Below are 21,278 nucleotides of genomic sequence, written 5' to 3' on the forward strand. Positions count from 1 at the left end.
TGTGTGTGTGTGTGTGTGTGTGTGTGTGTGTGGTCACCCCCCTGTTTTGGTCACTACTGTATATGATTGTGTTTTCTTCGATGTCTCCGTTTATGGAATATTTGCGTCCCGATTAAGCACCGCGGTAAAGTCCTTGACAGCAATATGACCGTGATGACTATTGTACTCTCTGGGAAAATCATCAAAAACAGAGATTTACACTGCAATCTTACTGATCAAATAAGCAGTGTATTAAATATTTGTATTGAACCAAAACTCCTGGAGGGTCCAATATTTGGAAGAAAGTATCGTTTTTGAAAGAAAGAAATACTTTATTTCATCATGGACACATGAAATAAGTGAAAGTACAAACTTTTACATTGATACAAAGGATTTTTATTTCAAATAAATGCTGTTCTTTTGAATTTTCAATTCATCACAGAATCTTGTTCCTTGTCAGTTATCAGGTTCCACAAAAATATTAAGTAATATTAAACTGTTTTCAACATTAATAATCATATTAAATGTTTCTTGAGCACCAAATTCTGAAGGATCATGTGACGCAGAAGACTAGTGGCTGCTGAAAATTCAGCATGGCTAATACAGGAATAAATTACATTTGAAAATATATTCAAATAGAAGATCATTATTTTATATTCTAACAATATTTCATAATATTGCTGTTTTACTGTATTTTTGATCAAATAAACCCAGGCTGTAAATACAGGCACAAATAAATGCTTTTTTAAACATAAAAAAAAAAAATCTTACCTACCCCAAACATTTCGGATATGTTGGCTATGTGATCTCGGCTAATTTTTATAGAATGAAATATGTTATCCACATGCTTCATTGTATTTTAGCTGTTGTAACAAATTGCTGGTGATGGGGTTTATTTTGTGATAATGACTGACTGCACATTACCCCACTTGTTATGACACAGATACTTGCCAAAATGTTGGACATGAAATAGAATGTGTTGAAATTATGCTGTAAGAAATTGCCAATTTCATAAAAAAATAATACAGTAGTTTGCCTTGGACAGCAGTCAATTATGTAGTTTAGCGATTGTTGTTATACAAAAATATTTGGCAACCAAAATGGCCAATCAACATATGAAAATAAAAAATGTGGGGAAAAAACTGTGCTGGCTGCTTAACATCATCATGTGTCTCATTACTAACTGATCAGAGACCGCATGCGTCTGCTATACACATTTCATACCCTCGAGTGGAGGCACTAAAATGCACATGCTTCTCTTCCTCTGAACTGTGGGAAGTGGAGATGCTGTTAATGTTGTGCAATAAATTTAAAGTGTGCTTGGCGCTCAACACACATCCTTGGGCAAATAGCGGTTGTCTGTGTGTTTGCATAGGAAATGTGCATGCGTGTGTGCTTTTGGGAGGATGTGGCTGGACGTGCAAGAGAACAAGATGGAGAGGGTGCATTCGTTGTCTACATATATAGTTAGGATGGTGTGTTTTCTCCTTGCTGCAGCTGTGTCTTAAACCTGCAATTATTGTTGTGATGTGTCATCAGCACACACTTTTCTCCAGATGTTCCCTCTGCCTGCAGAGTGAAATAAAAGGAAACAGAAGACTAGAAACAGGCCAGATGAAAGAGCAATAAGAGTTGGATACAAGACCGCATAGATTATAGGACACAGTGATGAGAAGATGTGTGCTTGAATGAATAAAATGAGTAAAATAATACAGTAGTTTGCCTTGGACAGCAGTCAATTATGTAGTTTAGCGATAGAAACTAGAAACAGGCCAGATGAAAGAGCAATAAGAGTTGGATACAAGACTGCATAGATTATAGGACACAGTGATGAGAAGATGTGTGCTTGAATGAAATTCGTTGTCTACATATATAGTTAGGATGGTGTGTTTTCTCCTTGCTGCAGCTGTGTCTTAAACCTGCAATTATTGTTGTGATGTGTCATCAGCACACACTTTTCTCCAGATGTTCCCTCTGCCTGCAGAGTGAAATAAAAGGAAACAGAAGACTAGAAACAGGCCAGATGAAAGAGCAATAAGAGTTGGATACAAGACCGCATAGATTATAGGACACAGTGATGAGAAGATGTGTGCTTGAATGAATAAAATGAGTGATTGAATGAGTTGGTAAGCTGAGGAGAAGGCCATAAGCTAAAACCTTTGTGTTTGTTTGTGTGACAGGAGTATAAAGTGTCCAGCTTCGAGCAGCGGTTGATCAGCGAGATTGAGTTTCGACTGGAGCGCTCACCTGTGGAGGAATCTGACGATGACGTTCAGCATGATGAAGATGCGCCCGGGGAGGTTGCACCGTTCTTCGATCAGAAGCTCAAGCATTACAAAGTCTTCGAGGGAATGCCTGTGACCTTCAGCTGCAAGGTCATCGGAGACCCAAAGCCAAAGGTGAGAGGTCACCACCCATGCAGTTTAGCTCTCTTAGCAAATTTTGTGTTTATTACTATAATTTTAGCAGTTAGTTAATTAAAGGAATCGTTCACCCAGAAATGAAAATCTACTTATCCTCAGGCTATCCAAGATGTAGATGATTTTGTTTCTTCATTAGAACATATATGGAGAAATTTACGTTTACATCACTTGCTCACTAATGAATCCTCTGCAGTGAATGGGTGCCGTCAGAATGAGAGTCCAAACAGCTGATAAAAACATCACAATAATCCAGTAACCCACACCACTCTAGTCTGTGAATTAACATCTTGTGAAGCAAAAAGGTGTGTTTGCAATAAATTCATCAAGATTTTATTTTTTTAATTTTTTAATTTAAACCATTGCCTCCGCCTAAAACACAAGTCCTCTATCCATAATAGATAGAGGATAGATGCAATTTTCTCCAATGAAAAAGTTGTCTTGTCTGAATCAGGAGAGAAATATGCACAGATCAAGCACCATTTACAAGTGAGAAGAGTTCAAAATGGTTCTAAATAAATATGTTTGTGGATTTTGATGTGAGAGGACAACAGGAGATGGACTTTTCACTGGAGAAAGTGTTATGGATTATGGACTGGTATTTTTGCCAGAAGCGATGGTTTGAAGTTAAAATGCCTCGATGGATTTGTTTCTTACAAACGCGTAGCTTTTCACTTCACAAGACATTAATTAATGGACTGGAGTTGTGTGGATTACTTGTGAATAATTGCGATGCTTTTATCAGCTGTTATACACCAGTTACTTAGTTTTTTTTTTATGTCATTTTTTTATTACAGTCTATAGTTTTATACTGCATATTGTTCTGGAGACACAGTTCACAGTAAGGATAATATTTTGTTGTTCTAAGGTATTGTAGGAGAGGTGACTGGAATGATGGGATTGGTGGTTTATCATCTGTGACTAGGCTGGTTTCATCAGAAGCTCTGCTCTTCTGAGATTTCTGCCATATATGGCTGTCTCGCTTTCATTGTGTGACTCTCTCTGACTACCATGAGACCACAGTAATGACTGTGTGATGACAGCTGACTTAATAACTAAAGTGATGAAGAAGAGAAAAAAAGAAATGACGGTACAAGCTTTGGAGTGTTGCATAACCATTTATATATGTGTGTGTTTGAAGGTGTACTGGTTTAAGGACGGAAAGCAGATCTCGAAGTGCAGTGAACACTACCGTATCAGTCGTGATCCGGATGGCACATGCTCTTTGCACACAGCGGCTGCCTCGCTAGATGATGATGGGAACTACACCATTATGGCAGGCAACCCAGCGGTGAGATATAATATAATAAACAGGACATGATTATATTGTCATAGTTATGCATTCTTATGTTGAAAAGGATAAATCAGTTTGGTCTTGTTTAATTTTAGAAGAATGCATAGATTAGTTGCTAAGTATGCAACCTAATGTTAATTATTATTATTATTATTATACACTGTTTTGGTTTGTTTGGGTTGGTTGGTTTTGTTTTATTTTGTTTTTTGAGTTGTATTTTTTTTATTTAGCATTCTTATGTTGAAAAGGATAAATCAGTTTGGTCTTGTTTAATTTTAGAAGAATGCATAGATTAGTTGCTAAGTATGCAACCTAATGTTAATTATTATTATTATTATACACTGTTTTGGTTTGTTTGGGTTGGTTGGTTTTGTTTTATTTTGTTTTTTGAGTTGTATTTTTTTTATTTTGTTTTATTTTTCAAACACAGATGGAAACAATGGATTCACACGGAATAATTCTCTGTATTCTTACACATGCAACACAAAATTCCCTAGCAGAACATGCATTTCTCAGAAAATTGGAGATGAGTCAGAAGGCCATAATTTTGCAATCGTTAGTTATTTTCCCAGTAAAATTTAACTGAATGTGTTAACATGTCAGTTACGAAAAATATATAATACCTTTTATCAGAGTTTGATCTGATTTGATTGTTTTTCTCACATTCACATATACACACTTTCTCAAGTGGCTAGTCAGCATGACCAGTGTTGTGGTGGAGACGGATAAACATCGGTAGTCAGGGGGAAGTGACTGACCAGATGCAACAAAATTACTACAGCCTTTGGAAGGGTCAGAAGTTCAAACACATTTAGACATATTCCAGCTTAAATTGACCACAAAATAGTTATGTGTCATGCATGTCACTTTTCTTTCATCGTCTTATCCCTAAGAAAAGCAGATGGCATCAGTTTCTTTACTCAGATGTTTCTCTCTATATCTTCTGTCTTTCTGTCTTAGGGGAGAGTGAGTTGTACTGGAAGGATGATGGTCCAGGCCGTGAACCAAAGGGGGAGAAGTCAGCGCTCCACACCTGGACACATCCGCAGGTATATAAGCACTGCTGTTTCTAAACATACACAGCCGATTACAGCAGGTCCAGTATCAGGTTTGCTCTTATGGACTAGCGCTAATAGAGGGCGTGTTCCATGTAAAGCACACCTGTATATTTTGGACAATGATGCAAGGACCAGTTAAGATGTCTTTTATGCAGAATAGAATATGTGAATCTTTTTTAAAGGGTGGGGTTTCCTCTGGATTAAATATAATATATCTGGCCATTCAGGTCTTTGAGGTTTTTATATGTTTGTTTGATTGACCGAGTCAGTAGTTTCTCAAGGCAATGCTGTGTGCCAACCTATCATTTAGTTCTAAAACTACACAAAGTAAGGTCTTCATAAAAAAAAAAAATGTATTAAATAAAAGATTTCTCCACAAATGTGGTGCTCTTTGGTGTCCCATTTGTAATGTAAAAAAAAACATTACAGGCACAACTGTTTTTTCTTTATTTTAATTAATGTCACCTACTGTACCTTAAGTTAGATAAATTTATTGTTTTATCGCCAGCAACAGGGCTGGACAGAACTCATTCAACCTAGAGCTCATTGTTGCAGGTACATAACTATCATCTTCTACACAACCATAGTTCAATTTGTAATAAATAATACAATTTGTAATGTATAATAACATATAAATAAAAATAAGAAGATAATAGAAAGAATAAGATACATGCCATTCTGGTGAAAAGAACAAATAAAATGGGTAAGATTTTTGGAAAAGTCTCATGTTCACCTAGGCTGCAGTTATTTGATCAAAAATACAATAAAAACAGTCATATTTTGAAATATTATTGCAATTTAAAATAACTTTTCTATTTTATTAGTATTTTTATTGTAATTTATGTGATGGCAAAGCGGAATTTTCAGCATCATTACTCCAGTCCATCGCCAGCAACAGGGCTGGACAGAACTCATTCAACCTAGAGCTCATTGTTGCAGGTACATAACTATCATCTTCTACACAACCATAGTTCAATTTGTAATAAATAATAAAATTTGTAATGTATAGTAACATATAAATACAAATAAGAAGATAATAGAAAGAATAAGATACATGCCATTCTGGTGAAAAGAACAAATAAAATGGGTAAGATTTTTGGGAAAGTCTCATGTTCACCTAGGCTGCAGTTATTTGATCAAAAATACAATAAAAACAGTCATATTTTGAAATATTATTGCAATTTAAAATAACTTTTCTATTTTTAGTATTTTTATTGTAATTTATGTGATGGCAAAGCGGAATTTTCAGCATCATTACTCCAGTCTTCAGGGTCACATGATCCTTCAGAAATCATTCTAATATGCTGATTTGTTGTTCAAGAAACACTAATTTCTTCATCAATGTTGAAAACAGTTATGCTGCTTATTTTCTTAAAACTGTGATACTTTTCCTCCCCAAAAAGTTCAAAAGAACGGAAATAGAAATGTCAAAAACTTTTTAAATGTGTCCTTACTGAATACAAGTATTAATTTCTTTAAAAAAACAACAACTATAACATATCTATGTAAAATGCAGGTAAGAATGTATAATTTGGATCATTTTAATATGTATAAATATATTTGTATAGGAAAGATTTTCAAACTAATACTTTTTTTTTACCATTTTAATTTTACATATATATTTGTATTAATTTAATATATATTTATGTATTTAATTTTTTTAGCCAAAGAGATGCATAAAGCTCCATGCTTCATTGAGAAACTCCAGAACACAAGTGTCGCTGAGGGTCACCCAGTGCGCCTTGAGTGCCGTGTGTCTGGAGTCCCATTCCCACAGATCTTCTGGAAGAAAGAGAATGAGTCCTTCACTCACAACACCGACAGGATAAGGTAGGAGACCTTGGGCCAATCAAAGCCCTCCTACAGCCATTCCAAGCAACAATTTAGCTAAATGGGTATTATTATATTATATCATGTTAAACACTATTTACCTCATAGATGCATTTAAAAAGAGCCTGTATATGGCAGCTGTTGGAAGCCTGGTGTTTAAAGTTGCTACATGTGTGTGTATCGATGAAAAGACCCTTGTAAAAGAAACACACAAAGTAACCTCACCACAGGCGCTACCGTCTATACACCACCTCAGAGAGACGAGAGCAGTTAGTCACAAGCTGTAAAGTCTCCAGTCATTGTTTGTGAACATGGTTTGCTCATAAGGATTCAAATCAAAGTAATATGCCCGTGCAACCTTAATAAACAATCCAGGCATCTCATTATAATCCTTTGTTTCAGTGCAAACAGTGTTGCCACTTACTCATTCTGATGTTCAATTCTATTTCCCAGCATGCACCAGGACAACTTTGGTTACCTCTGCATGATCATCCAGCCGGCTCTGAAGGAAGACGCAGGCTGGTACACGGTTTCAGCCAAGAACGAAGCTGGCATCATCTCCAGTACGGCACGTCTCGACGTACATGGTTAGTCAAATACAGTGGAAACGGCTCTGAAGAATGCGTGTAACAATGCTGAGTTATGATTGGTAAAAGACCAAAGTACACTAAATACAAACCAAGTAGTTTTAAGTGGTTTATCTGATCAATGCGCTTGCATAAATTGCTTCAGCCTAAGAACAAAACTGAATTTAATCTGTCCAATAAAAGCACACTCCCTTCCTCGGCCCAGTGTTGTTCCCATAGCAATCCCATAGCAATTAGCCAGTGCTGTGTTTGCCATCAACAACAGGCTTAACAATATGGATGCATTACCTAACATTAAACCAACAATGGACTGGCAGCCTGTGTGCTGGAGTCTTATGAAAGTGGTTTTAATCACACAAGGGATGTGATTTAACACTGATTGTTCTGATCTTCATCATACCTCGATTCAAACTCAACACATCCAATCTGGAATGAATTGGAACTAGAGTTTGCTCAACACTAACATTTTTGGCTTTGATACACTATCGGCTTTGATGCCCCAATACTGATATAAAATTGATTTACCAATATTAAAACTTAATTATTTAATAAAAAATATATATTAAAGATCTATACTGTTGCCTTAAGATATTAAAAATAAAACCCTAAAAGCTAAAATTATTCATTTTTAATGCTACATGTGAATTTAGGCATCACAGTATTTTGATGTTTGAATGTGGATCAGAGTTAAATATAAAATATTGGCAGATAAATAAATGATCTAATATCAGTAAGTGATATGGTAACATTGTATCATGCATATTGACAGTTGTATATGCATTATATATTTGCATATAATCAGAATATAAATAAAGGAAGTATACATGAAATCCAAGGCACAACTTTCATATCATACAGGCTTAGAAGTGCATGTTCAGCATATTTTCCAAATATAATATCCAAATATTCCAGACTTTCCATATATTGTAATTAAGAAAGAAAATAGCTACTAAGTTGCTTTGCTCCAGTTGGCAAACATGGATGTGAATAATGAAATTGTCTGAACTCCTTTCGAATCACATTTTCCCCCTCTGACTTGCATTTTGTATATTTATTTATCCGTTTATTTATATATTACTTATTTGACTTTTTTCCTGGTATACTGTGTAACCCTAAATTAAACTTTCCAAGCTATACAGTTAAGTCTCCATATGTTTTCATAATTGAGGAACTACATTCATTATCTAGACATCAATATTACATCCTCTGAATTGTTCAAAGTGAGAAACCATGTTCATCCTCGCCCTTTCTTTCCCTCAGCCCAGTGGCAGCAGACTCACACTCCGAAGCTCAAGAAGGTTCGTCCATCAGCGAGCCGCTACGCCGCTCTGACAGAACGAGGTCTGGATGTGAAGGCAGCCTTCTTCCCAGACTCCAATCCTCCTCTTCCTGGCACCCTAGTGGAGAGTGACGACCTGTAGAGACTAGCATGGAGGATCTGACCTTGGAATCCCGATCCCTTGATCCAGTGTACTCCATAATCCCCACCCATTTCCCAATAAACACCTCTAGCTGGGGTTGGATGAAAAAGTGATCGATTGACTTTGAATGGTGAGGGAGGAAGTTGCAAAGCATTTCCTCACAGATTATGATTCTTGGTATTATCACTTCTTCTCCGCCTGAGGAGGACCATTCACTATGCTTTTATTTCAGTTGTTGTCTGAGGGGAAGTGATGTGGGTGATTAAGTGAGGTCATATCCTGCTTGTATACAGACTTAATGGTTCGCCGACGCACTTAACACACACACACACACACACCAGCACGTGCTTTGAGGAAGGAGGTAGTATACCGATGATCACCTTGTTTTTCATCTCTAGATTTTACAAGTGCCTAAGAAATATTTAATTTTCAAATTAAATTTAAAAATAATAATAATAAAATTTAAAAAAAAAACGATTCAAGTAACTATCATCTAGCTGTGCATGTTACTACGGTGCCAACATGTAACACTTTTTATGTATTTAGTTATAATGCCTTAGATTAGATGTATTTATGAAACGCTGGAAGAAATGTCTTCCTCTCCAGCACAGGAAATAGGACTTTTTTTGGGTGGTTTGGCGGGGGGCTGGTTCTCTGGATGTAGGGAACAGGGCTGTGGAAAGATGGACACACCTAAAACTCCATGGAGCTTCAGGGTCCTTGAGATCCAGCATATTGTTCAGACGCACTCTGCCATAGATAAAAGCCGCGTCTGGATCTCGGCTCCAATCCAGAGATGTCACACAAGGCCGGGCCTTAATGATCTTTTCCCACCCTGTCTTTTTTAGGAGAGATTAAAAGCGGAGACTGATATGTCATTAACATGAGTGATGAGAGTTTTGCAAGTTTTGGATGACTGACAGGTTTGGACAGATGTTTGTTGTGTTTCCGTGGAAGCGAGAGTGATGAGGAATGCCTATGATGGAAGTACAGGAAGCAGAATCGGCGCATGCATGTTTATGGAGGGTGGCCTGATTGTGGATGAAGGCGAGATTTATATGAGGATTACTGATTTTGAAGCTGATGGTGCATGTAATGATGAGATGGTAATGCTTTGACAGGTAGGCTTCAGTTTTCAAGTTTTGAAATTACAGAAACACGCAAAAATGGGATACTGGCAGCACAAATTTGTTTCAATTTCATTGGCTTTTTAAGTAACTCAAACATATTCCGTCTTCGTAACGCATTTGTAAAGATATTAGCGTTCTTTCAACATTTGCTTTGATCAGTCGAGTATCAAATACTCAGTTGGGAGTTCACATAGTTTAGCCATCATCTCACACACAGTTGCAACGTATATACAAAACAATATAGCATAACAATACACACATATAAGCCTATGATTTGCATATGTTTGTTTTTCTTACACCGCTGTTTTCCCTTTAAATAGACATATTTGGAGGTTTTTTCTTACTTGCAGTATTTGGTTTTCCAAGCCAACCTGTGCCTGTATACAGACTGTTCTCCTTATTCTCTTCTGGTTTATGAATAGTACATAAATAAATGTCTCTGAAATGACTGAGTCTGGGTTGAGTCCAGTTGCTCTTGGCAAAAACATTTCTCAAAGATGAATGAGCTTTTTTTTGATAATTAGTGTTTTTATGATGGTGAAAAGGCCAGAATTTAATATATTTTAATTTAGTCTACCCATTTTATTTTTCTTAAATTATTTTTATATGAGTTAGGGGTTTAATTCATCTGTAAGTGTAATGTAGCACAGCTTATTTGGATACTTATTTTCAGCATGACAACACAAAGCGAGTCATGTCCTCCACACATTGACCTGTGAACATGCAGCCATAACCCCAAAACTCCAGTGAACTAAAAATAACCTTAATCCAATCCAGATGGACCAAAACTGCTCTTACACAATGATACGTGTGACTCAGAATTCCACAGAGCAATGAGGAGGTGATTAACAATAGCAAGATTTGACGCAGTCTGTAAATAGTTATTGTATATTATCAGCATTGCAAAAATATGCAGTCGGCTCACATGCTTTGCTGGCAGAAATCATCACAATGCCAGCTGTAGTCCTCCATCCACGAGCAGAACCTGTCCTGTGATATAAGGAGACTCCAGGAGGAAAAGGACAGCCTGGGCCACCTCTGCAGGTTCCCCAAAATGGCCCAGTGGAATTCTTCTCACTGCTTCTTGCTTCTCCAGCCCTGCCGTCATGTCCGTCCGAATGAATCCTGAGAGGGGAGAGTGAAACGAATTTTCAGTGTTACTCATATGACTGCTAATATGCAGATTAATAGGCAAAAGAAGTAGTAGAAGAAAATGGTAGGACAAACAACCTGGAGCCACCAAGTTCACTCGTATATTCCGGGTAGCAACTTCCTTCGCCAGTGAGCATGTGAATCCTTCCAGTCCGGCTTTACTGGCACTGTACACACACTGACCAGAGTTACCCTTCACACCCACCACAGAGCCTGAGGAAACGTGATTAAACATATAAAGCCTACTGTATCATATTTGTGTTTTTATGATGGTGAAAAGGCCAGAATTGAATATATTTTAATTTAGTCTACCCATTTTATTTTTCTTAAATTATTTTTATATGAGTTAGGGGTTTAATTCATCTGTAAGTGTAATGTAGCACAGCTTATTTGGATACTTATTTTCAGCATGACAACACAAAGCGAGTCATGTCCTCCACACATTGACCTGTGAACATGCAGCCATAACCCCAAAACTCCAGTGAACTAAAAATAACCTTAATCCAATCCAGATGGACCAAAACTGCTCTTACACAATGATACGTGTGACTCAGAATTCCACAGAGCAATGAGGAGGTGATTAACAATAGCAAGATTTGACGCAGTCTGTAAATAGTTATTGTATATTATCAGCATTGCAAAAATATGCAGTCGGCTCACATGCTTTGCTGGCAGAAATCATCACAATGCCAGCTGTAGTCCTCCATCCACGAGCAGAACCTGTCCTGTGATATAAGGAGACTCCAGGAGGAAAAGGACAGCCTGGGCCACCTCTGCAGGTTCCCCAAAACGGCCCAGTGGAATTCTTCTCACTGCTTCTTGCTTCTCCAGCCCTGCCGTCATGTCCGTCCGAATGAATCCTGAGAGGGGAGAGTGAAGCGATTTTTCAGTGTTACTCATATGACTGCTAATATGCAGATTAATAGGCAAAAGAAGTAGTAGAAGAAAATGGTAGGACAAACAACCTGGAGCCACCAAGTTCACTCGTATATTCCGGGTAGCAACTTCCTTCGCCAGTGAGCATGTGAATCCTTCCAGTCCGGCTTTACTGGCACTGTACACACACTGACCAGAGTTACCCTTCACACCCACCACAGAGCCTGAGGAAACGTGATTAAACATATAAAGCCTACTGTATCATATTTGGCCTCTAAATTAGCAACACAATCAAAACTTTGATGGAAAATCTGTTGTCGTCTGATTGATAGTTTCTACTTTTTTAGAAAGTAAAAGCCCTTTTAGTATAATTCTAAAAATGTCCTTCTTCGGTGCTTTTTGAAATCTTTAATGATTTTTATAAAGTAAACGTAAGAATAAATTGTATTATTGTTATACTATATATTTTTTTTAATATTTCAAGACAAGCATTTATTGGACTGAAGCAACTTAGATGATCCACTTAATTTTTAGAACAAAATCATGTTAAAATGTAAGTACCAATTATGATACATCAGGCTTCTGAGGAATATTTATTTGTGCATCTCTCAGTCATCTCTGTACTACATTGTATTATGTTTTAACATTATATAATGTATAATTCCATAATTCCAAGCTATCAGAATTGCATCTCTTTTTTTGCTATATAAAATTTGCTAAATTGCATATTTTGCTCAGTTTGGACCTCTGAATAAAATTTGAGATGTGTTTTTCTTCCTCAAGTACAAGCTCCATATTCTCCAGTTTCATAATATACTTATAATATGAGCAATAAAAGCCAGACATATCAAATATGATACTCAACAAAAAACACAGATGCAGTTTTTTTTATAGTATAGGCTAGTCAATGCAGTTTCCATTGAAAGTGTAAGAACTACATTATGATGCAGACATAGAGTGAAACAATTTTAAATCTGTAGCTTTCGCGCCATCTAGTGGTGATTTAACGAACCTAAAATGCCCAGCTGCTGATGCATGGAGACTTTTCCCCTTTTCTCCAACTTGAACTTCATGACATTGAATTGAAATAATATATAAGAAGATCATAAGGTAATGGGACATACAGAAATAAGCCTCACCTATGTTGACAATAGCTCCTCCGTGACTGAGCATGCTCCGTAGAGTGCCTCTGCACGTCAGTATTGAGCCCAGCAGGTTGGTGTGAAGAACAGACAGCATGTCTTCAGATTTACTCCTCAATAACAATGCATCTCTTTAAAACAAACCCACATGCAATATATATTACAATGCAGCAGTCTTTTATTTATTACATACAAATCTGCTATTTTTATTATCATCATCTCTTTTGGCTATGGTATCTGTCTGATATATTTATTCAACAACACATTTTCTGCAACACAGCTTTGTGGCTTTTCTGACCTGTTGATGCCAGCTGCATTAACCAGGTATCCCACAGTGCCACAGGTCTTACTGATGGTCTCAAATGCTTTCTGAACGTCTTCTTCTTTAGAGACATCACAGCTTAGACCCAAATGTTTTTCTGAAATTAAATATATACTCCAGAATTATAACATCTATTTAAGATTGTTTTTTTTTAATTGCAATCATTGCCCCAACTGGTAACAAAAGGCTTTTGTTTGTGCTGTTCGATAGATACATACTATACACAACACTCCAATTTAGGTAAAAAAAAAAATTTTTTTAAAAGCCCTGAAGTGTATGATGTCTACATTGTCAAACTGAAGTGTTAGACTTTTCATCAGCAAACCAATGCAAAGTAATTCCGACTGATTCATGGTGATTCACTGATTCACCTCCAGGGAGAGATTCAGCTGTAGCCTGAGCAGCCTCCTTATTCCTAGACAACACCACAACCCTATGACCCCTCTGTGCTAACAGCTGAGAAACTGCTCGCCCAATGCCACGCGAACCCCCGAACACTACAGCCAGTCTGGACATCGCCACCCTAAAAGAGAAACAACAGTGTAGGATGAGCAATCAGATATTGAATGAGTAAAGGTGAAAGTACAACTGAAAATAGTAACTATTTTTAGTGAAAAAAAAGAAACCATGCATTTTTATTGACATTTCATTATTGCTGTGCCAAGAAATGTTATTATTTAAAGTACCTTGGAGTGCCATGTAAATATCTGTAAATATATTTACAGCACCATATGTCTATCTATAACTATCACTTATAAAAAGTCATAAAACACATAAGGTTGTGTTCTCTCTCCACTGCTCTTCTCCCTGTACACCAACGACTGCACATCTAAAGACCCCTCTGTCAAGCTCCTGAAGTTTGCAGACGTTCTGATTCTAAAGTAATAGTTTTTTGGACGTGTAGTTTGTAACTACCGTGGTATTCCGGAAAGCCATTCTTAGATGTGCCACATTATTGTTTCTAAGGTAGTATCTGACATTCAAGTTATCAATACAGCAAATTGTAGAGCAGAAATTATTGCATGTTCACTCAATATAATTCAAAAACACTCATATATAATTGCCACTGACAATGAGCAACATCCCATAGAGATCCTTTGACAAAGCACAATTATAGTTGGTTTAACGGCACAGGCTTTAGGCTTTTAGACGACAAGATATCGAACTCACGTTAAATATCGATAATATCATCTACCGTACGTTGTTGTTGTTGCTAAATGTGAACTTGTGGTACAGAAGGAACGGGTGCCGCCATGTTGAGTGCACTGCGCGCGGTGAGCCGATAGGTGGAGCCAAACGCACTGAGTATAAATATCAGTGTATAAAGTATATCGGTAAATTAATATTAACTCAAAGACCATATTGAGAGAAATCAAAGCAATATATCTCGAAGAGGAAACTCGAGGCGGGGGGACTAACGCATTTTAATGTATTTATTTACTAAATGTACTGACTAAATAATAACGCATTTTAATGTATTTATCTGCTTGATTCTAACAGCTACACATGCACATCACTTCATCCCTTGGAATCAGAAGAAAGCAGCTAAATTACTTTTATAGTAAATAAATATTTTTAAGAAAAAGCCCCCTCGAGATTGTTTTTGCTTATGAGTAACAAAGGTTTTAACCACGATAAAATAGTAAGTTAACAGAATCTTAAAACATAAACAAATAATTAAAATCTAAATATATATATTTTAATATTATTTTATATATAATATAATTTATAATATTTTATAATATAATAATATAAAAAATAATGAATATTAATACAACAAATAACTAATAAATAATGTGGAAATATATGGAATAAAAATAGCTAACTAAATAACAATCTAAAATCTAAAATAATATAAATAATAATTGTTGTTGTTGTTATCACTATTATTATAAATAATAATATAAACAATACACATAAATATCAGTAAAAATGATAATAATAAAATTAATTAAAACTTTTAATAATAAAAAAAATAAAAATAAAAAATACAACAATGCTCTATAATTCAGAAATGCAGTGCACCATAACTTTTTGCCTTTTCATTTTCAAAAGCACTTCAGTTTACGGCCATGAAAGCGGAAAGTGACCAAGTGGCTCCAACCGGTGACGGTTGCTAGGGTGGAATTTTGCGCCAAACAGCGACAGACAAACGTAAGGCACTGAGTTTTGACTGACGTGTTTTTCACCCTATCACCTGAGACTCAACTTGAGCGCGGACCAATCAAATCGCTCTTCTCAGTCAGTGTGTGCCGTCTTCCCACATGAGACCGCCCACTTCAGAAAATCTTCATGTGAGCTGTCTTGATGCTGCCAATGCTCGCGGACTATTCTGAATAAAGAAGGTAAAAACTGATTTCGTTTGCAGAATTGTGTCTTTTATGCAATATATATTGCAGAACTCTGCTTTAAAGTGCATGTCAGTGTCATTTCGCGGGTTGCCAGTAAGACTAGTAATTTCTCTTCGCGGTTTTCATTAGCGTGCATTTAGTAGCGTATTATCATTAGTTTGGGCAGACCCGTTTCAGGCCCCGCTAAATGAGACATTATGCTTTTGAAACGTTGCAATTCAGTGTTCATGTGATGATGCTTTTATCCGAATAACATAAAGCAGCATAACAAATCTTGTTTGTAAAAAACTAATGTTGTAGATATTAGAATGTAAGTCAATCCACATCTCGCCATATCTCTAGTAGTGCCACTGTTTTTGTCCTGGTTTGTTATTTAAATGAAGATCTTGTAAGTTTCTATGTTTTGTCTGCTTTGTGATTCATTATTATTGGACGACAGAACTTTCATCAGGTTAATCTAATTTATTGCTATCTTAAGGTCCTTCTCTGTCCATCTGGTTCTTTCTTTTAACATCTCTCCTTTTGTACCCCCTTACCTCTTTTAAAGAGTGGTGGGTAATTCCTCCTGACATGTCATATTTAATTCATAAGCTCTCCTACACTGGCTTTTGCTTTTAGTTTGGCTTAGTTTTTGCATTCGTCCAAGGCTGTATTGCTTTTAGGCTTTATTTGTTATTAATTCTAGTGTCCCACTAGTTTGTCTAAAAATGCAGTCTGCATTTGCCTCATCTAGGACAGGTGGCAGTTGTAATGATTCCCATTATGCAGCTGGATTCTGTGTGGAAAAAAATATGAACCTTTCACTCATCAGGAGGTGCTCCGCTCCAGTTTTTTTTAATAATTCCTGCTGGCATTGTGAGTAGATGACAGCTGAATGTGACTTTTAAAATGCCACACCTATAAAGGAATATGTCAGTTGCTTGTTCGAGTGCTATCAGACAATATATTTGGTTCACCTATGAAAATATATCTGTTTTTGTATCTATCTTATCTTATCTCTCTCTCTCTCTCTCTCTCTCTCTCTCTCTATATATATATTTATTTATTTATTTATTTTATTTATTTTTTACATTATGTACATATCATCTATATATCTATATCTACATATCCTCAGAGAGAGAGTGATAATATTTGTTCTGTAAATTTTTTTTAAAAACTTTTTAAAAATCCTAGTGTTGTTTCACTGGTGATCCTAATTTTATGTGTTCTGTTCCCTCTGCCTCAGCATGAGAAGTAATTTGCACAGACATGGATAAATATGAGAGATTGAAGAAAATTGGGGAGGGATCCTTTGGGAAAGCCATCCTGGTCAAGTCAAGGACAGACAGCCGACAATATGTTATCAAGGAGATTGGCATCTCCAGGGTGAGTTAATCATTTAATTGAGTTGAACTTTTGAGTAAGTATTTCAGTTAATAAAAATCTAATTGTTTCAAAATGATGAGATATAATATATTTGATGCGGATCTTCCTATGTATGTGTGCACTATTCTTTTTCTCATCAGATGTCGAACAGAGAAAGGCAAGAATCACGCAGAGAGGTGGCAGTTCTGGCTAACATGAGCCATCCGAACATCGTCCAGTACAAGGAGTCCTTTGAAGGCAAAGCCCCCTCAGACACCGAGACATCCATATTCAGAAATGTGTATTAAGTAATATTGGAATATGATGCTTCGTTGCCCATCTCTGCCATTATGTCGACAGGCATGACAAACGGGTATCTAAAGTCTTTGGTCTTAAGTTAACCGATCTTGATTAATCTGAGAACATTAGTTCCGGCACACACCAGACCCACTGCATTTCCGTTCTAAAGGCTTGTGTCTGGTTGATAGATCGGGCAGTCTGCATGATCTGGAGGAGCTCCAAGCTCTTGAATTAAATTACAGAGAGGATGTCGTTGAGCTAATGATAGTTTCTCTACAAGTCATGCAGCAGCAGTATCTCTGACATCTGGATGGCAAGCTAATTAATGACATAAATCTGGGGTGGTGAATGAATGTTAATGATATTAGCAATAGAGGACGTTATGTCTGCTTAATACCAATTTAATTTTACAGTGAAACCTAAGAGTCTCAATCTGATTTAATCACATACTTTACAGATACAATACTATCCAAAAGTTTGTAACATTAATGTATTTGAAAGATGTCTCTTATGCTCTACATTTATTTCAACAAAATATCCTAAAAGCAGTAATATTGTGAAATATTATTAAATTTTTAAATCACTGTTTTTTAATATATTGTACTTTTTTTTAAAATTAATTTTAATATATTGTAAAAGCCTCATTGTCATGACCCTTCAGAAATCATTCTAATATGCTGATTTACTGTAAAACATTTCTTGTTATTATTAGCAGTAAATATATTTTTGTGGAAAATGTGATACTTTTCTCAAGTTACTGTGTTGAATAGAAAGTTCAAAAGAACAGCTTTTTTAATATAAATCTTCTGTAACATAATATGTTTACTGTCACTTTTGATAAATTTAATGCATGCTTTTTATGATTTAAAAAAAATCTTACTGTTTAAACATTGCTGTTACTTTGTCATTGAAGTACAGTAATGTTTCTCTCTTTTTCTTCAGAGAGTGGTTGTTTGTACATAGTGATGGACTACTGTGAGGGAGGAGACCTGTTTAAGAAGATCAATAATCAGAGAGGGACTCTATTCTCTGAAGAACAGGTACGAGGAACAATATAAAGACATCGAGTTGAGCTCCACACCTAACAGGCCACAAATTATCAAAGCTTTAAAGTTTTTTTTTCTCACTCCTACAAAAGTGAATGGTACCTATGAAAAATCTATTTAGAGTCATGTGCACTTATATGAGATGAAGTATCCAGTCTTACCAGCTGCTAACCTGTTTTATTCTATATAGAGTGGGTCGCCCCATGGGGATGGCAACATTGGACCAGCCAAATGCAACTTAATATACCATTAAATAATAAACAAAATTATGTAAACTTTGAATTTCTTTTATCATAACATAATAAAATATTCTTAGTTGTTGAATGTTAGCAAAAAAAAACATTTTAACCTCAAGAATAAACTTGCAATGTTATAATCTGAAATACTGATCCCTGTCTGTTGTTTTCTGGAAGATTCTTGACTGGTTTGTGCAGATCTGCCTGGCTCTGAAACACGTACATGACCGCAAAATCCTACACAGGGACATCAAATCACAGGTACCGCTATCTCTCTCTCTCTCTCGCACACACACACACTTAAACCTTGAAAATCTATATGGGAATGCAGCATAATGTACAATATCCTTAGACTTGGTTTACATATGCCTCATACATGATTTCTGCTTTTGTTTTCTATCAAGAATATTTTTCTGACCAAAGATGGTACCATACAGCTGGGTGACTTTGGAATCGCTAGAGTTTTGAACAGGCAAGTATTTCGATTTGATTTTAAAACAGCACAAGGAATTACCTTCATATGTAATGTGGTTGTGTGTGCAGCACCGTGGAGTTGGCGAGGACATGTATTGGCACACCTTACTACCTGTCACCAGAGATATGTGAAAATAAACCATACAACAACAAGAGGTAAAGTACTTCCTGTTCTGAGCCAGAGGGTTATATATGGGCAGTACAGTAGCTACATAGCACTCAGTAACTCTTGTACAGTTTGCTGTATCAATGATGTAAGTTTATACTGTATGAGTTTCTCTGATCCCCAGCAGCTACGTATTGATCCCAAGTCATTTGTTCCTGGACTGTTTGTAACTTGATCAGTTTAAATATTTTTAGCCACTATTGATGAACACCAGCTGTGTTACATTACTGTTAAAAGGATTAGGGTCGGTAAGATTTTTTAATTATGTTTTTGAAAGAACTATCTTAAGCTCAACAAGGTTGCATTTATCTGATCAAAACCAGTAAAAAATAATAATACTGTGAAATATTTTTACAATTAAAAAAACTGCTTTCTATTTGTATATATTTTAAAATGTAATTTATTCCTGAGGTAGCAAAGCCATTGCTGCAGTCTTCAGTGTTACATGATCCTTTAGAAATCATTTTAATATACTGATTTGATGCTCAAGAAACATCTTGTATTATTATCAGTATTGAAAACAGTTTTGCTGCTTAATATGTTTGGTGACACCATGATTATTTTTCAATCCAATCCAGAATTTTTTGACAAATAGAAATATAATATAATATAATAGAGCGCTTCGATGATTATAAATGTGAGATCGAAATGAACTAAGATGAGTGACAGCTTTTAATGATTTTTAAGGGAGTTTGTAAATGTGATACTGATTTAATACAATACAATTCAATAAACAAGAAGTTAATATTAAGTGACTTACGTTGTCTGACTATAACACTATTGTCTGATTTCGTCGTCGAAAATAGTTTAAAACAAAGACACAGCTCAGCCGCTGCGCATCTCCATTCAAACACAGCGGTGTCTCGTTTATGAATGAACGGGCGTTTCTGAACGAATCTAGTGAGTCAGTGATTCATGATTACCCATTCATAAAGACAGTCACTTGATTCATTCGTGAATGAATCAGCTGTTCGAACGAATCAATTGAATGAATGATTCAGTGATAAAAAATAAGACTTGCCGCCACCTGCTGGCAGTTTTAGTTTAATTTCTAAAGTATCTTTTCAGTTATTTAAATCATTTAATATTTCTATATTCAAAATTTTATATTTAAAACATTAATATCATCATGAATTGATGGATTTAATTGCACTCATTCCACTTCTGAGCCTCATTAAATGTCTGAAAGTACACCAAGCCACTTTTGTGTTCTTCTGTGCCACCTCTACAAATTAATTTTGTTAATACTGATTTCATTTGATTGGTAACTTTTATATTCCTTATTCTACTTGTTTTTATTCTGTCGTTTTAATAAAAAAACTATTTAAAAGCTTATAAAATATATATTTTTTTAAGAATTTGACAAAAGATGACATACTTTTAATAAAGTTAGAGGAGTCAAATATCACCTCATAATGGGAAGGCTACTTTTTGATAAAATTTTGGATTATTGATTAGAAGGTGCTCCTAAAATTTTGAACGTGCTCCTAAATTTTTTAAGTTTAAAAGTGAAAAGTAAGCGTAGAGCCCTGACATCTTGCCTCTGTATAATGCATATGAAAGTTCATAAGTGCAGCGCTGCTTTGTTTACAGCGGAAACCAGGAAACGCTTTAAGCGCCACCTGCTGGAGAGAGTGAATCTGCATCTCATTCAGCTCGTCTGCTGTTTCATGCAGATCATTTTATGTATAGTTTCACAAAACTGAAGTCAAACCATTCTGTTTTTGCTTCAAATTTCTAAATTATACAATCCAATTTAGATTAAAAACTGCTCATGTTGCATGTATGCAGCATCTTTGTTTGGATCATGATTAATTTTAATCTCTAATTTTAAATGGAAAGAGCACAGACAAAGCCTTAGTTTGTTTATATGAAGAGATTTCTTTTATTTGTGTTATTTATTTTATTTGGGGCTTGTTTTAAAATTTCAATTTAGTTTTGTTATTTACATTTACATTATATTTAAATTTTGTTATTTAGCATACACTGTTATCCAAAGCAAATGAAACAATAAAAGCAATCAAAACCAACAAAAAAGGAATAATATGCAAGTGCTATATTAGTATATTATTATAGTGTTATATTTCAATTTCACAAAGAAATGTGCAGCATTTTGTCCAAGCAATAATAAAAGGACACATTTAATTTAT

General features: G+C 35.7%; 3 protein-coding genes and 1 long non-coding RNA gene across 5 annotated transcripts in view; 2 read left to right on the plus strand and 2 right to left on the minus strand.

Moving 5' to 3' along the window:
* palld (palladin, cytoskeletal associated protein) overlaps nt 1-9,018 on the plus strand; it is an 89,847-nt gene extending 80,829 nt beyond the window's left edge. The window contains exons 16-23 of the mRNA XM_016288540.1: nt 2,160-2,378; nt 3,541-3,690; nt 4,654-4,742; nt 5,266-5,306; nt 5,619-5,690; nt 6,416-6,581; nt 7,035-7,168; nt 8,429-9,018. Of these exons, the coding sequence (XP_016144026.1) occupies nt 2,160-2,378; nt 3,541-3,690; nt 4,654-4,742; nt 5,266-5,306; nt 5,619-5,690; nt 6,416-6,581; nt 7,035-7,168; nt 8,429-8,589 (1,032 nt within the window). The 3' untranslated portion in view covers nt 8,590-9,018. The remainder of the gene's footprint in view (nt 1-2,159; nt 2,379-3,540; nt 3,691-4,653; nt 4,743-5,265; nt 5,307-5,618; nt 5,691-6,415; nt 6,582-7,034; nt 7,169-8,428) is intronic.
* A 988-nt stretch (nt 9,019-10,006) lies between these two features.
* On the minus strand, nt 10,007-11,105 carry LOC107597450 (uncharacterized). Its single transcript, XR_001610460.1, has 2 exons — nt 10,950-11,105; nt 10,007-10,844 (listed from the first exon to the last, which is right to left on the minus strand). It is a non-coding gene; the product is annotated as an uncharacterized lncRNA (long non-coding RNA).
* Nucleotides 11,106-11,188: 83 nt separating this feature from the next.
* Nucleotides 11,189-14,481, minus strand: LOC107597475 (carbonyl reductase family member 4). 2 transcript variants are annotated; one of them, XM_016288546.1, is made up of 6 exons: nt 14,382-14,481; nt 13,583-13,734; nt 13,188-13,308; nt 12,887-13,020; nt 11,837-11,971; nt 11,189-11,731 (listed from the first exon to the last, which is right to left on the minus strand). In XM_016288546.1, exons 2-6 carry the CDS (start codon nt 13,725-13,727, stop codon nt 11,553-11,555), a joined length of 714 nt encoding a protein of 237 aa, XP_016144032.1. In that variant the 5' UTR covers nt 13,728-13,734; nt 14,382-14,481; the 3' UTR covers nt 11,189-11,552. The 2 variants fall into 2 exon arrangements, with proteins under 2 accessions (XP_016144032.1, XP_016144033.1); XM_016288547.1 differs by having other exon boundaries at nt 14,407-14,473.
* A 998-nt stretch (nt 14,482-15,479) lies between these two features.
* The window catches only part of LOC107597451 (NIMA-related kinase 1), a 38,584-nt gene continuing 32,785 nt past the window's right edge, over nt 15,480-21,278 (plus strand). Inside the window, exons 1-7 of the mRNA XM_016288515.1 lie at nt 15,480-15,556; nt 16,788-16,927; nt 17,068-17,164; nt 18,149-18,246; nt 18,666-18,749; nt 18,893-18,960; nt 19,032-19,118. Of these exons, the coding sequence (XP_016144001.1) occupies nt 16,811-16,927; nt 17,068-17,164; nt 18,149-18,246; nt 18,666-18,749; nt 18,893-18,960; nt 19,032-19,118 (551 nt within the window). The 5' untranslated portion in view covers nt 15,480-15,556; nt 16,788-16,810. The remainder of the gene's footprint in view (nt 15,557-16,787; nt 16,928-17,067; nt 17,165-18,148; nt 18,247-18,665; nt 18,750-18,892; nt 18,961-19,031; nt 19,119-21,278) is intronic.

The sequence above is a fragment of the Sinocyclocheilus grahami genome, unplaced genomic scaffold (assembly GCF_001515645.1).
Source record: "Sinocyclocheilus grahami isolate Dianchi unplaced genomic scaffold, SAMN03320097.WGS_v1.1 scaffold232.1, whole genome shotgun sequence".
NCBI classification, from domain to species: Eukaryota; Metazoa; Chordata; class Actinopteri; order Cypriniformes; family Cyprinidae; genus Sinocyclocheilus; species Sinocyclocheilus grahami.